This window comes from Triticum aestivum, chromosome 1B (assembly GCF_018294505.1).
Source record: "Triticum aestivum cultivar Chinese Spring chromosome 1B, IWGSC CS RefSeq v2.1, whole genome shotgun sequence".
NCBI classification, from domain to species: domain Eukaryota; kingdom Viridiplantae; phylum Streptophyta; class Magnoliopsida; order Poales; family Poaceae; genus Triticum; species Triticum aestivum.
The window spans coordinates 62,496,821-62,513,941 of NC_057795.1; the positions used below are offsets into that span (position 1 = coordinate 62,496,821).

A 17,121-nucleotide genomic window follows, 5' to 3' on the forward strand; every position below is an offset into this window, starting at 1 on the left:
TTTGACCACATTTATATAAAAAAACATTAACATCTACAATGCTAAATTCATATGATATGAGAACTAAAGTCATGACGCATCTAATATTGTTAATTTCACATTTTGAGTGTTGATAATTTTTTCTATAAACTTGGTCAAAGTTTATGAGGTTTGACTTCAAACAAATTTTGTATGCGAACTAAAAGGACCGAAGGAAGTACTCAAAAAAGCGGCATAACATTTGAAAATACGCTCAATGACATTTGACCAAACACTTGTCAGGCGTGGTGTCCGTCATGGAGGTCATCAACTGGAGACGAATGTATCTGGTACAAACGGTTTCAGGATGGACAACCCCGTCGTAAAAAAGGGCGAGAAGGCGTGTCACTTTTTTTCTAGTTCAAGATACTTGTTCGGAAGTGTAGCAAATACTCCTAATCAAGCATGATTACGCATAAGCTTGAGAGGGAAGGGGGGCATAGGAGTTGTCCCACTGGTAGATGGGACCCACCCAAGAATCCACCTAATCAAGTTCAGAGGAAGCTGTCGACTGCGTACGGCTACGAACACGAAGGCCTTCGCACCCGCAGCCGGCGCTCCACTCCCAGTCTGTCCCGGAGCAACGCCGATGCCTCGCACCCGCATCCTCATCCGCATCGGCCGCCGCCGCCGCCGCTCCTCCTCCTAGCCGATGTCGGGCCTCCGTCTCCGCCCCCGCCGCTCGTCATCTTCTACCTTTCCGATGCCCCGCTCCCGCCTCCGTCACTACGCCTCCGCCATGCCGATGTCCAGCCTCCGTCCCCTCCACCGCAGCTCCTCCTCCACCACGTCGCCTGCACGCGCCTGGTCCCCCCATGCCGCCTTCGCCGCGGCCACGGAGCGTGTCCGCGCCGGGGCGCTCAGGCCGGAAGACGCACACACCCTGTTCGACGAATTGCTTCGGCAGGCCACACCGGTCCCCGAGCGATCCCTCAACGGCTTCCTTGCCGCCCTCGCCCGTGCGCCCGCCTCCGGAAACTGCATCAGAGATGGCCCCGCCCTTGCAGTGGTTCTCTTCAACCGTGTGTGCAGAGAGGAAGCCGGCCCGCAGGTGGCGGCGCTCACAGGCTGCACCTACAGCATCCTCATGGACTGCTACTGCCGCGCCCGTCGCCCGGACCTAGGGCTTGCCTTATTTGGCCGCTTCCTCAGGGAAGGCCTGAAGACACACCAGATCGTCGCCAACACCTTCCTCAAGTGCCTCTGCTATGCGAAATTGACGGATGAGGCAGTGGACGTGCTGCTTCATAGGATGTCCGAGTTCGGGTGTGTGCCTGATGCCATCTCATACAACACTGTCCTGAAGAGCTTATGCGACAATGGCATGAGCCAGCGGGGGCTCGAACTGCTCCAGATGATTGCAAAAGAAGTAGGTGTCTGCTCTCTCAATCTGGTGGCATATAACACGGTCATCTACGGCTTCTTTAAGGAAGGTGAAACAGGCAAGGCATGCAATCTATTCCATGAAATGATGCAGCAAGGTGTTGAGCCCGATGTGGTGACTTACAACTTGATCATTGATGCTTTGTGCAAGGCCAGAGCAATGGACAAGGCAGAAGTAGTCCTTCAGCAGATGATCAGTAAAGGTGCTCAACCTGATACAGTGACATATAATTGCATGATCAATGGATATGCCACATCTGGGCGGTTGAAAAAATCTGCTAAAATGTTCAGAGAAATGAAAAGCCGGGGTCTTATGCCAGATATTGTTACTTGCAACTCCTTCCTGTCCTCCCTTTGCAAGCATGGAAGAAGCAAAGAAGCTAGAGAAATATTTGATTCCATGACCGCCAAGGGCCACAAACCGGATATCGTCTCATACCGTATTTTGCTTCATGGGTATGCCAGTGAAGGATGCTTTGCTGATATGATTGATCTCTTTAATTCAATGAAAAGCAATGGTATTGCAGCTGACTGCCGTGTTTTCACCATATTAATTGGTGCCTATGCTAAACACGGAATGATGGATGATGCAATGCTCATATTTACGGAAATGCAGCAACAAGGTCTGAGTCCAAATGTAGTGACATATTCAACTGTAATATCAGCACTTTCTAGAATGGGTAGGTTGGCCAATGCTATGGAGAAATTTAATCAGATGATTTCCATGGGGGTTCAACCGAACAAAGCTGTTTATCACACCCTAATTCAGGGCTCTTGTATGCATGGTGATTTGATTAAAGCCAAGGAGCTGGTTTCTGAAATGATGAACAAAGGTATTCCTCATCCTAGCATTACGTTCTTCGGTTCAATAATAAACAGTTTATGCAAAGATGGAAGGGTTATGGATGCACATGATATCTTTGACTTGGTTATAGACATAGGTGAGAGGCCTAGTGCCATTACATTTAATTCACTGGTTGACGGATATTGCTTAGTTGGCAAGATGGATAAAGCATTTGGAATGCTTAATGCCATGGAATCACTGGTATAGTCCCCAGCTCCCGTCTGTTAAATCGTATCATCAGAATGTTGCTGGAAATAGGTGAGATTGCCAAGGCCGGAAATTACTTGTCTAAAGTTGATGGGAAGAGCATCTCACTTGAAGCGTCAACAACTTCATTGATGTTGTCTTTCTTTTCAAAGAAAGGCAAATATCGGGAGGACATGAAATTGCTGCCTGCAAAGTTTCAATTTTTTGATAGATTTGGTTGACTAGTTGATACCTTCCATATAAGGGTAACTCCTCGGAAAGCACAGTTGAGTTTTTGCTTGCATATGAGCTTAAGTCAGAAAGCACAATTGAGTTTTGGCTTGCATAAAGCCTCCTGCGGGTGTATGAAATTCGAAGTGCCTGCTGGTAGAAATTAGACCCTCACTATTTCATCAAGTTCTTTTTGTGGCGTTTCATGATCAGATGGCGATTGGGGTAGGTGGTATACATATATAATCTTCCGCAAGAAGCATTAAAAATACAATCTTTTCTAGTATGATTTGTACCAGCCACCTGAGATTTTATAAACTCTCTAAAGCAGTCACTTTCCTTCATATGAATGCATTTGTTAGCAATGTCATTGTCAGTGATCTGCTATCTCAAGGGTTGTTTTAGTTCTAGTTTGAGAATTTTGTTTATTTTTCTGGGCAAAAAGGTCCTGGACGAACTGATGTTTGAGGTTGCTCATGTTATGTCCAATTAGCGGATAAATATACGAGCTCATGCTGGACTCTCCTACACTCTATGCTGCTGTCAGTTGCACTGGTGGGAGCTCGTCACATACAGGTGAGAAAATTATTTCCAGTTTGATTTCTATCTGCTTTACTACTTCACTGAAGATTCAACTAATTTTCCCCATGATGTAGGTAAAGGTATGGCCAAGAATTCACCGGTGTGAGCTTTCGCTTCAGGGTGTAGGACACTAACACTACCTCAGGTGACAGAGAAGGAATCATAGCATTTGGTTGATGAAAACTTCTTGCTCTCTTACACTGTGGTGTGCATTCCTCTCCAGTTCTGGTGCCCTCTGTTCTCCGTACTGCCCTGCAACAGTAAAGTTTCCAAGAATCCATGCTGCAACCTTTACCTTCTCTGTTCATTTCTTGGTCCTCAACTGCATCAATGCGCCACAGTTACTTCTCTGCTTCAGGTACTCCCCCGGATGCACACACTTACACGGTGAGGACAGCATTGAGTTCCTCCACCATACACATCCTTCTTGCTCCCCTTCCTCTTGTTCAGATCTCAGCTTCTTTCTACCTAGCGTTGTTCGAAAATAGTTGAAGGCGAACCGTTCTTATGTTTTGCTCAATCTTGGTTCTTGGTTGAATAGCATCACTTGGATGTCAACTGAGTTTGCAAGGAATTGGGTGGATTAAAAGGATCTGAAACAGGCTTCATTCTTGTATGTTACTGAAACTTTGGCTACATAGAAACCTCGGTTCAGTTGCATACCTAGCTTAGCATTCAGCCAAATTCATGTTTGTATGCAACAAGTGCAAGTTTGGATTTAACAATTTGGTAGCAGAAGTTTATGTCTACTCGAACGCATCATTCATTTGTCATTTAGTTCCGCCCATGGTTATGAAAGAAACATTTCTATGCTGTTGTCACCGATATGTTCAGTGATGCCTATTGCACTAAGCAGCTAAAAGAACTTCAAGTGTCATCAGCGAATGCATGAAGGTTCATTTTTCACTGAGGTTCCTGTGGAGTGCATGCCTTTTCACCTTTTCAGGAGAGTCCCGGGTCTGCTCACCTTTTCAGGAGAGTCCCGGGTCTGCTCCTCCCATAGCAGTCACGGCGTCTTCTGTCCGGCGAGGGTGGATAGGCTGGCGTGTTGGCTGAGCGGGGCCTCCTGTTGGCACCTGTTGTTACGCTCGGCATGTCATTGACGAGAGTGGGCTTGGCGCAGTGAGTATCGATGTTTGGAAGTGGGCTTAGCCCTTGTTGTATCGATTTTTGTCCGGTTTTCCGTAATTAACTGGGCATCAATCTTCTTAATTAATGGAACGGGTAAAGCTTTTGCCCACATTTCAAAAAATATATATTTGTCACTGAGAATTAAATGCCACATTGAGGACTGCAAGTGCTCATTTTTAAAGGCGTGATTTGCAATCTCACATGTCTGACTCTTTTTCATGGATTTGTTTCTGTCTGCAATAAATTGCAAAACTGCTCCGTTTTTCATTCTCAAAATTTTGAATTTCAGGAATCCAATTTGGACAAGCATATTAAGGCAGTTCAGGAGCGGATAGACCCTTCACATGTGGATTCTATGTTTTCATACAAGCATAGCATGTAAGGGGCAATCATGAGAAATGGACCTAGCGATCACGTGCATGTTGAGGTAATCATTAATCACAGAAGAATAACTCCCATAGTTTACCTCTGTAGTCATGCCTTTGCTAAAAGGAACATCTATTTTAACGAGGATAGTCACAGCTTTTCAACAAACCTTTGCAGGTCGATTTCGTGGATGCTGATGAGCAATTACGACCTCGTCCAGGCAGGCACAAGAGGGTGCCCATTTCCGTCGAGACTTTGATGCGAAAGAGGGTAACCTGCTCCTGTTTACGATGATGGAACCGAGTATCTGAGATGGCTTCTTTCAGGTTGATTCTGGAAGGAATTGGAACGATGCTACATTTTTTGGTTGATCAAGCAGGCTGCTGTACTTTGAGATATCCGCAATGTTATTATGCATGTATGTACATCTCAAGGAAATAGATAGGCAAGAGCAGCATGTAACCGTGTCACAGTATAAGATACAATTGTCTAGATAGTATGAGATGTGAATCAGCGAAGATGCTATTTCCGCTCAAGTAACGAGGAACCCCCGATCCGTAGCTGTATTTTTTTTTCTTTTTGAGATAATGGTTGTATCTTGAAATCTTTAATTTAAATGATTTTCATCAAATTATTTCCACTTGGGTTGTTTGATTTGTTGGATTATATCTTGCGGATTTTTGCACTATACATTTTCAAAGAAATTGTATATGGATGATCTCTTTTTTTCTCGTGCAATCAAGCACATTTTTACACAAATTAACTATCTATGATTTCTATGGACATGACAATACAATCAAAAAAAAAATTATAGCATGTCTCTAAACATGCCCCCAAATGGTTTTTAGGGTTAAGAGGGGGGAAAATCCAACATGATCCCCGACTACAACCCTAAAATATGGAGGTCCGCAAAAAACAACAGCCCATAGCATAGCCCCTTCATTCACCTCTAGCATCCCGGCGCCTTAAGTGCCTCCCTGCACACCTCCATGGCGGCATCCACGCCTAGCCTCCCAAACCTAGCTTCCCGATATGAAGCTTTGCTCCACCCGCCTTGTCCTGAAGTGCCGCGACCTGCGTCGTATCCCAGTGTCATCCGGCCTTCCCGCGTGACTATGTGATGTTTCATGTTCGACAACAAGCTAGGGGTTGCAAAATAGGTGAGCAACAGTGCAACGGATTGACGATGTGCTCAGGAATAGAAGGGAAAGAAAAAACAAAAAAAGGAAACAATGAGCTAGTGACCTATGGGTATCATGTGTCGATCCAAAGGCAAAGAGAAATATGGCTATAAATAGGGTCCATTGATAAAGTTGGAAACACTGTTTTAGGCAAATAGAAACATGTATAGAGAAAATGTTGATCATGTATTGAAAAAAATGTTAAACTTATATTAAAAAAATGTTAAGTATGCATAGAAAAAATGTTGACCATGTAAAAATCTTAAACTTTGTATTTAAGAATATTAAATGTGTATAAAAAATGTTGACCATGTATTGAAAATGTTAATTATGTATTTTAAAAAAATTATTTAAGAATTTATAAAAATGTTAAATGTGTATTAAAGTAATGTATTAGACATATTTCTAAATGTGTAAAGAAAGCTAGAGAAACCCGAGAGAAAACAAGGAAAATCGATGAAAAATGAGAAAGAGGCAAACAAAACCGAAGTAAAATAAAGAAAAAGGAAAAAATCTATGAGAACCAGAAATAGTAATAAAATAAACAGAAGAAAAAAATAAAAGAGAAAGCAAAGGAAAAAATGGCAAAAATGGAGAAAGAAACGAACAAAAACCGATGAAAGACAAAGGAAAAAACAATAAAAACCGGATCTTTTATCCCGACGCTTACTAAATGGCTAGCTTCGCTACACATCGGCGAGAAGACCCGGGATGTAATCCTTGGATCACTTTTTTTTTAAAGGTGCCCTTACAAGGCCTGTCTGTTACTGTGGACTCTTAATACGAGAGATACTCCCGCCTCGCTTAATACTTGATATAGCTCCTGCCTAAAAAAATAGGGGCAACCCCATCAAACTTTTCAGGGTTTTAAAGAAATGCTATAATTGGAGGTGCTCTGAAGCTCGAGCTTGACTCGTTTTTCTGGCTTATTGACCAACGTCCAGTGATTTGTATGAATTCACCATTTGAGAAAAGAGAGAAAAAAAAGCTTTTTCTGAGAAACTTCCAACTGAACCGATTAGAGAGTGACAGGAATTAGCAAAAAGCACACACCAGCTGTGTGACTCCAAAGCTCTTCCCACTGTGTACGAACTCCACGGCCATTCCCGACGCCGATGCCCCGCCGCATCCGCCGCCGCTGATCTCCACCTCGCCCCTGCATCCGCCACTCCGCCTCCGCTGCTCCTCCGCCACTCCGCATCCGCCACTCCGGTCTCCGCCACTCGTCCCCTTACACCTCTCCGTCCGTCCGTCGTCCCGCCTCCGCCTCCATCGCTCCTTCACCACGCCGATGGCAAACCTCCGCCTCCTCCGCCGCAGCTCCTCCTCCATGTCCACCACCACGTCGCCGCCCTCACGCGTCTGGTCCCCCATTCGGCCTTTGCCGCAGCCACGGAGCGTCTTCGCGCCGGGAAGCTCAGCCAAGACGATGCACACCACCTGTTCGACGAATTACTGCGGCAGGCCGCCCCGGTCCCCGGGCGCTCCCTGAACGGCTTCCTCGCCGCCCTCGCGCGTGCTACGTCCTCTGCCGCCTGCATCAGAGATGGTCCCGCCCTCGCCATCGCCCTCTTCAACCGTGTGTGCCGAGAACAAGCCGGCCCGCGGGTGGCGCCTCTCACAGTCCACACCTACGGCATCCTCATGGACTGCTGCTGCCGCGCGTCTCGCCCGGACCTAGGGCTTGCCTTCTTTGGTCGCCTCCTCAGGACGGGCCTCAAGACAAATGAGATCGTCGCTAGCACCTTCCTCAAGTGCCTCTGCTACGCCAATCGTAAGGAAGAGGCTGTCAACGTGCTGCTTCATAGGATGCCCGAGCTTGGCTGTGTGCCTGATGCCTTCTCATACTCCATTGTTCTGAAGAGCTTATGTGACAACAACACGAGTCAGCGGGGGCTGCTCCAGATGATGGCGAAAGAAGGAGGTGGCTGCTCTCCCAACGTGGTGGCATATAGCACGGTCATCCATGGCTTCTTCAAGGAAGGTGAAACGGGCAAGGCATGCAGTCTGTTCCACCAAATGATGCAGCAAGGTGTTGTGCCCAATGTGGTGACGTATAACTCGATTATTGATGCGTTGTGTAAGGCTAGAGCAATGGACAAGGCAGAGCTAGTCCTTCGGCAGATGGTTGCCAATGGTGCTCAACCCAATGAAGTGACATATACTTGCATGATCCATGGGTATTCCACATCTGGGAGGTTGAAAGAGGCTGCTAAAATGTTCAGAGAAATGAAAAGCCGGGGTCTTACACCAAATACTGTTACCTGCGGCTCGTTAATGACTTCCCTTTGCAAGCATGGAAGAAGCAAAGAAGCTAGAGAAATATTTGATTCCATGACTGCCAAAGGCCACAAACCTGATATTGTCTCGTACCGTATTTTGCTTCATGGTTATGCCAGTGAAGGATGCTTTGCTGATATGATTGATCTATGTAATTCAATGGAAAGCAACGGTATTGCAGCCGACTGCCGTGTTTTTACCATATTAATTGATGCCTATGCTAAACGTGGAATGATGGATGATGCAATGCACATATTTACGGAAATGCAGCAACGAGGTGTGAGTCCAAATGTTGTCACATATTCAACTGTAATATCAGCACTTTCTAGAATGGGTAGGCTGACCGATGCTATGGAAAAATTTAATCAGATGGTTGCCTTGGGAGTACAGCCGAACATACCTGTTTATTGGTCCCTAATTCAGGGCTTTTGTATGCATGGTGGTTTGGTTAAAGTTAAGGAGTTGGTTTCTCAAATGATAAACAAAGGTATTCCTCGTCCTAACATTGTGTTCTTCAATTCGGTAATAAACGGTATGTGCAAGGAAGGAAGGGTTATGGATGCACATGATATCTTTGACTTGGTTATAGACCTAGGTGGGAGGCCTGATGTTATTACATTTAATTCACTGATTGATGGATATTGCTTGGCCCGCAAGCTGGATAAAGCATTCGGAATGTTTAATTCCATGGAATCAGTTGGTGTTGAGCCTGATATTGTTACGTACAGTACACTTCTTGATGGCTATTTTAAAAATAGAAGGATCAATGATGGTTTGGCTCTGTTTAGAGAAATGCCGCGTAAGAGAATTAAACCTGACATTGTTACATATGGCATCATGTTGGATGGGTTGTTTCGTGCTGGGAGAACTGTTGCTGCAAGGACAATGTTCCATGAGATGATCGAAAGTGGAATAACAGTGGACATCCCCACATATAATATAGTTCTTAGGGGACTTTGTAGAAATAACTGCACAGATGAAGCAATCGCCCTGTTCCAGAAATTAGGTGCAATGAGTATGAAGTTCAATATTGCAATACTCAATACCATGATCAATGCAATGTACAAGGTTCGGAGAAGAGAAGAAGCTAACAATTTGTTTGCTGCAATATCAACCAGTGGGTTGGTGCCCAATCAATCTACTTATGCAGTAATGATAATAAATCTTCTAAAAGATGGAGCAGTGGAACATGCTAGCAATATGTTTTCATCAATGGAAAAAAGTGGTATAGTCCCCAGCTCCCGTCTTATAAATGGTATCATCAGATTGTTGTTGGAGAATGGTGAGATTGCCAAGGCTGGAATTTATTTGTCTAAAGTTGATGGGAATAGCATCTCACTCGAAGCTTCAACTACTTCATTGATGTTGTCTCTATTTTCAAGGAAAGGGAAATATCATGAGGACATGAAATTGCTCCCAGCAAAGTATCAATTTTTTGATGGATGTAGTTGACTTTGCTCTTGATACCAACTCCTCAGGAAATAGTCTAACACAAACTAGTTGGAATTTTAGGGGTAATGACTTCTGATGGCGATTGTGAAGGTATACAATCTTTTTCTAGCTGCTACATGAGATTTTGCAATCTCTATGGAACAGTCAATTTCCTTCATATGAATGCATTTATAGGAATGCCATTCTCAGTGATCTGGTACGTATGCACTGGAGGATTTACTTTCAATTTTTATTGCTCATGCTGAAGTCTCCTATACTATATGCTGCAGTCAATTGCACTGTTGACGCTTGTTGTATACAGGTGAGAAAAGTATTTCCAGTATGATTGTCAATATGGTTTACTTCATTGAAGGTTCAACTATTTTTCCTCATGTAGGTAAAGATATGGCCAAGAATTTTACCTGTGTGAGCTTTCGCTTTAATCTGCAGGTCGGGTGACAGTGGAGAAGGAATCAAAGCATCTGCTTGACGAAAATTTCGTGCTCTCGTACAGTGCGGTGTGCATACCTCTCCAGTTCTGGCTCCCTCAGTTCTTGGTACTACTCTGCAACAGTAATGGCTCCAAGAATTCAGCCTGCAACCTTTACCTTCTCCGTTCATTTCTTGGTCCTCTGCTACCTGACGTGCTATTGCAGATCACAACTGCACTCTCATGGTCACAGGGAGGCGACGCCACCGCTACCGAGTTCAGCTTCTTTTACCTTGTGCTATCTGAAAATAGTTGAAGGCGAACCACTCTTATGTTCTTGCTCAATGTTAGATGAAAAACGTCACTTAGATGTCAATCGAGATTGCAAGGAATTGGGGTGGATTAGAAAGGCTCTGAAAAAGGCTTCATTCTTGTATGTTACTGAAACTTTGGTTGCATAGAAAGCTAGGTTCAGTCGCAGAGCTTTCTAAGCATTCAGCCAAACTCCTGTTTGTATGCAGCCTGTAAAAGTTAAGATTTATCGATTTTTTAGCAGTGTTATATCTAGTCCAGTGCATCCTCCATTTAGTTCTGCCCATGGTTATGCAAGAAATGTTTCTTTGCTGTTATTTGGTGTACTGTTGGTAGTGTTCAGTTGTAATCTGCATTACAATAGCAGTAGTCCCACAACATTTGCATAGGAATAGTTGCAGGAGAAACATGATAGCAGCCAGGTTTCTGTCTAGACCAAAAAACGTCTTATATTTTGATACGGAGGGAGTATTTACCAATTAATTGTACATAGGCTGTTCGCTAGTTTTAGAGGTGTAGTAGTAATTCGAATTGTCGCATGTGATGAGATAGCTAGCACATACATGTCTCTCTCTCTGTCTCTGTCTTTGTGTGTCGTTTTGAGCAAACTAACTCAGGGAGTCCAAGTTTCTGTTATTTATTTTCCTTCACTTGAGTGGTTGCTCTTTATTTTCCTCCACATGATTCCATTCGAGAAAAACTACTACTAATTTAATTTGGCAAAGAGGAACTGTAGGAACAAAACAAGTTATCCTTACATACATACAGATGTATAAGCCATTTCCTGATCACCATGAAACCAGACAACTAACACTCAACATTAATCCAGCATATAATATAGTTTCATTTATGTTTTTCATACCATTGTATTTATAGTTTAGAATTAACTATTCTCAGGGACCTCTCTTAATTTCCTTTTCACTTTCACATCCCCCCTGCAGTTTCTGTTCATTTTTTTGTTTCTTTTCTTCATTAAAATTCAGAACATTATAACAAGAAAATCAGGAATCAAAATTGAGCGCATCATAAGAAAAAAAAACAGCTAAGCATCAGAGCATATACTGTGTGTGCATTTCTTGCGCGCATTTGCTGGCCAGTTCAGTAAACTTTGCCGAAGCCTGCAAAACATTTATTTTAAAAACATATAGGCCGTCAACACCAAATATTGCAAAGAAACTTAAAGAATGTAGATGTAAGAAAACTGAGCACATGTTTCCCTATGGCTAATCACTCTTGAATTTGGATGATTCAGCCTGTCTTGTGAGTATCCTTGCGCCCATACTTTGTAGCTTCCTCCCTAGCAGGGAAAGATTCACCCCTTTATAAGGTCCAATTAGTATCTTTACCTCCCATAGTGGAGCTCTTTAAAAGCACCCCATGATTTTTTCTACCAGAACCCATTTTTCTAGTCATTCTCATTTTTGGTATTACCTATAGTGCAAATGAAGGTACATCGTTATGCAGACATAAAACGTTGCACAACCCATGACTTAATATACCCCCTTGCATCTGTAGTTAGTTGGCATGGACGAGAGTGCTTTGCACACTGGACTCCCTCTTCATTTCATTGTCCTCCATTTTCCCTTTCGTTGCTCTGGCTTTCCATCAGATTTTGTATACCTATAGGTTTCTTTGTGTTGGAGATGCCAGCTGGGCAGAGTGAGAGCTTGCCTGCCTATCAATGTTAATATTTTGACTAATCTGAAATGCTGTTAGCCGATGTTGATGCGAATGTATCTGCTAATCTGAAATATTTTCCTCGCATCTTGCATAATGATGTTTATTTGCACTAATCTGAAGTATTTAACTCTGATCTTGCATAAGATGTTTGAGGTCAGGTTGTCGTAAGGATATGACTGGGTCCCCGGAGGGTCCTTTTTGTGGGCAGTTATGCTAAGGTATCATCTGAATATTGCTTTCCTGTTTATTTTTTCCTAATTTGTGTAGCTATTTGAAATTGTATGGTCATAGTCGTGTTCGATTTCTTTTAAGTGTCTTTTCGAAGTAATGTTGATTGCAGACACAAAAGAGACGACATACGTCGTTGGATCGTTATGCCCTCTACTTTCTGACTCTGCTGCTCTATAAGATGAGCAAACTGAGGTTCATTTGTTCATAAAGTAGCATGCCTGGGAGTATCCCGTCCCACTATTTATTTCTATTTGGCAGCCTTTCCTTTCACTGAAGCATCAAAACTAAGCCAACTTTGCCATACTAGAGGCCTTATAAATTTGTTCTAGGTGTATCATAGAGAGACAGTTATAGTGTTTTTCTCTTCCCACTCGACACTTTGGATAATACTCCAAAGCCGATGCGTGGCATGGGCATGTGTGGTTTTCAACAACTGTATTATTCGGTTATGCTGAATCCTTGCGTTGATTTCTTGCAAAGAAAAAGTAATACCGTTTGGAGTAGAAGTATTTTTTAGCGCAACTGTGATACGAGTCTATAGCACACAATGCACGCATGCTCACCCAGAACCATTCCTCTTTCCGCTGCAATTTACACCCGGCTGAATTATTCCTGCAGCAGATGAGCCTTTGGTACAAAGGAAAGCGCACACACCGTTACACGAGCCTTCTTCCCTTGCAGGGGAGAAAGTTCTACCTTGAGGACACAAAAATCAGAGCATGCTCCTTCGGTCCAGTTCAGCCCATCTCTATGCTTTCCATATAATAAGATCATTTTGGATGCAGTACCTATGTTCTGTGTGGTGTGTGCCCAAGCTTTTACTACTTAAAAAGGGAATTAATTAGGTTTGTTATGTGGGACTATATAAATGCATCTGTCGCCGGAAATTTTCAGTACTACAAATGTGGAATACATAGCAGTAGTGTATGGAGTATATAATATAATACCACCTATGTAGTTTATGCACCAGTTTTTAGATACCATACACAAAAAAGGTAAATACTCATGTATATGTGCAAATACAAATCCATATTTGAAATATTATGTGACCTTGGTTTCTATTAATGGGAATTGAAGAAGGCAGCCTCTCTTTAATAATCATAAATTTAGTAATATTTGAGATATATACTACCAAGTATTAGTGTATGAGACATGAATGTATCTACACCCCGGTTGTATGATATATTTTTAGTTTGTCACAAAAAAAATTATGTATCTTTATACTTACTAGATTGTTTACATAAAACTGGGAAAAGGAGTATATTGTCAAGACAAGTGTTTCAACAAACATATGTATTTTACTAGGTTTGTCTCGACTGTTGGCACTAAAATTTGAAGTGCTTTCTACTCCCTCCGTTCCAAAATGTAAGACGTTTTTTTGGCACTATGATTGGGACGGAGGGAGTAGTATGGAGCCAGCCAGTGACTTGACAATCAAAATATCCAACTAACCTTGCATTGCATGATTACCAGTAAACAAAAATAAAAATGGTGCCTGGTTTTATGAGACTGACTAACCCATATTACCCATTAGCTTGCCACCAATTACAAGACTAAATCAACTGAAACAACATGGAAGATTGGAGCGGAAGGACAAAATAGTTTTCCCCTGAAGAAACTTGGAAGTTGCTCAGAATCAGAATGCTATCATCATCAACAGGACAGCCGCACATGCTTGTGTCCATGTCCACCAACCCTATCAAGCACAAGAACAAGCACAAACACAAGGAGACACATCAGCAGGTGACCAAAAGGGAGCAGAGCCTACATGAAGACAGGTCACTCAGAATTTGTTCTTCTTGTTTATGATCACAGGTCACTTGGCACTGATCTCCCCCTTTATGGTTTCATAGTTTTGTATTTTATGGCAACCAGAACAAGCAAGTTGTGTGTATCGACGGTCTACGTCGGTCCAGTGGCATGTTCTTATTATGTATCATCTCTGTTCTGAATTATGAGAAGTTTTAGATATTTCAATATGGACTAGGACTGACATCAGTGAACAACACACTAAAACGCGTCTATGTACATCCGATTCAGGAAAAGTTAGAACATCTTATATATTTTCAAAGTATCATGGTTATGATGTCTTGCATTACAGAAACATAGTTTTGGATCAAGCAATGACATGCTCCTTTATGCCATGATATTACCTTGGGCTATCAAAAGGCACGAGCAAGCATGCATGATGCAACCTTTTCAACTTGCCTGCACTTTTACCAGGAAAACTTTGCAAACTAGTCCAAAATGGAGCTTTTTCAGTTCAGAAAGGAATCGATGCAAAGCGCGGACAATGGAAATTAACTGGAGCAAAAAGAAGAGCGCTCACCACGTTCGCCGTTGCGGACGCCGAGATGCTGTAGTAGCCGCTGTTCTGCGGCCCCCCGCCGCCGCCGCCGGTAATGCTTCCGGTGCCGGATGAGGTGGTGGCGTTGTCCTTGGGCAGGCGGTAGGCGAGCTCGTACACCGGCGTGCCGTCGGGCTTGAAGAGGCCGTAGTTGCGCTCCGACGAGGGGCCGGGCTTCATGTTCTCGTTGAAGAGCGCGAACATGTAGACGCGCAGCGCCCCGTCCGGCCGCAGCGGCGTGCCCTTGCCCTCGCCCACCAGCCGCATCACGTTGCCGTTGTACCTTGCGGCGTTCCGCGGCGTCGCGCCGGTCTCGTTGCCGTCGCCGGCCGACGGCCACCCGGTCTCCGACACGCGCACCTCCACCGCGCGCGCCGCCGCGCGGTTGGCCGCCGCGATCGCGTGGTACACGGCGTCCACCTGGGCCACCAGCATGTTGGGGTAGCGCAGCCCGGAGGGCGGGTCGGGGACGCCGCCGTGGCCGGGCTCGAGCAGGGCGTACTCGAGCTCCACGCCGGCGGGGTCCTCGGCATAGGCGAAGTAGGGGTAGGCGTTGACGAGGAACGGCGAGCCGGTGCGGGCGTGGAAGTCGAGGATCGGGCAGAGGACCGGGAGGAGGTCCTTGCGGAAGTAGGCCGACGAGGGCGGGTAGGAGGTGGCGAGCACGCCGAGGTTGTGCGCGGTGGTGACCGCGACCTGCCTGTCGAGGCCGAGCTGCGCGAGCGCGTCGTGGATGCACTGCATGGCCGGGAGCAGCGACGGCGAGAGCGTGGAGCTGTTGGGGCCCGTGAGCACCTCGTTGCCGACAGTGAGGACGGCAATCTTGGTTGCCGGGAGCGCCGGCTGGATGACGGAGCGGACCCAGGAGGAGGCGCCGGAGGGGGTGGAGACGGCGGCGAGGCACTCGTCGGGGACGCCGACGACGAGCTCCACGCCCGTGTTGGCGAAGGAGCGGAGGGTGGCCGGGTCGGCGTCGTAGAGGCGGACGCGGCCGACGCCCAGGCCGGCGAGGAGCTGCAGGGCCGAGGTCGTCGGCGGGAGGTTGTTTCCCACCCGGCCGTAGTTGATGCCCAGCAACGCCGACGGCGTCGCCTCGGGCGCGGCCGGTAGAAGGAGCACGAGCAGGAGGAGCAGGAGCGGCATTGTCTTGTCACGGCAATGTGTGCTGCGCGCGCCGGACGGCCGGAGTGAGTGAGCTGGAGGGGTTTGGCTTGGAGTGGCTGGAGCGTTGGGGTTTGGGGGCTCACCTGGGCGAGTGCTCTGTCCTACCGTTGTACAAAGGCGGCTAGAAATCAACCGGATGTTTTTATTTTTATTTTTGAGAAATCATTTGCCTAGCCAGCCGTCTGATCTGGAGGTGTCTAGCCAGCCCTCCGATCTGACGCTGGTGGCCGCTCGATCGCAGCAGACACAACCCATTGTTTTTCCTCCTCTGGTCTTACATCCATCACGCGCATCATCCACCATCTACGTCGTGGTATTTGTGCCGACCACATCGCAACAATGTTGAAATTTGTCACTTCAGTGGTCCACGTGTTTGACAAAAAGCACTTGAGAGAGCCAAATATCGTGGACATAACCAAACTTTTGGCACTTGAAGAAGATGGTTTCTCAGTATGCTCGATTTCATCGATTGCATGCACTAAGAATTGTAGAACCGTTGCTAGGTTTGCAAGGGCAATACCAAAATCATACCGGAGAGCCCACAATCATGCCAGAAGCAGTGGCATCTTTTGACACTCTTTCTTTTACATGTTAGGTCTCACAACAATATCAACGTGCTTCAACAATCTCCATTATTTGCAAAACTTTGTTATGGTAGGAGTGCAACTATATCATCAATGGGCACAACTAATGGGGTAATACTTGCCGATAGTATCTATTCTCATCGGGCGAAGACTATCTCCGAACCAGAGGGTAACAAGAAAAGTCTCTTTGCCCGCCCAGCCTTTTGTTTGTAGCTCCTCCATTGAGTTACATTTCTCATTTCTGTATACAAATGCTTATTGTTCGAGTAGTATCATAAGCAGATGATCAGCAGATTAGCTAGCCTGAGAATGGCTCCTTTAGGTCCATCAGTTTTGGGGGGCTTCTTTTTCGGTGGCTCAAAGGCAACAAAGGTGATGTCAATCCCTAATTTACTTCTAACGGTTGCATGTCATGTTATAGAGCAAAAATACTTTTTTACTGCTTCGTCACCATGGACTAATTGTGTTATTTTTTACCCCCTATGCTGAAAAGCAAGTAAAACACGCGCTTTAATGTCTGTTCAAAATTATTTATTTCTTCAAATTAAATTATGGTGTGTAATAATCTATTTGTAGGAAATGAATAATGTTGATATCTTGGAAGAAAGCTAACATGATAGTTTGTGTTCTCTCTACAAGAACTAGATAGACATGTAATCTCAGATGCTTAGTTGATGAACTTTTTCGTAATATACATGTGATATTTAGACAAACCCAAATATCCCTTTTCCTTACATGCC

At 44.9% G+C, this 17,121-nt stretch overlaps 1 protein-coding gene and 1 pseudogene across 1 annotated transcript; one reads left to right on the forward strand and one right to left on the reverse strand.

Moving 5' to 3' along the window:
* The first annotated feature begins 497 nt into the window (after positions 1-497).
* LOC123077147 (uncharacterized) lies at positions 498-10,473 on the forward strand (annotated as a pseudogene).
* Positions 10,474-13,562: 3,089 nt separating this feature from the next.
* Positions 13,563-15,890, reverse strand: LOC123106991 (glucan endo-1,3-beta-glucosidase 11). The gene is made up of 2 exons (XM_044529007.1): positions 14,616-15,890; positions 13,563-13,982 (listed from the first exon to the last, which is right to left on the reverse strand). Exons 1-2 carry the CDS (start codon positions 15,774-15,776, stop codon positions 13,923-13,925), a joined length of 1,221 nt encoding a protein of 406 aa, XP_044384942.1. The 5' UTR covers positions 15,777-15,890; the 3' UTR covers positions 13,563-13,922.
* Between the last annotated feature and the right edge of the window lie 1,231 nt (positions 15,891-17,121).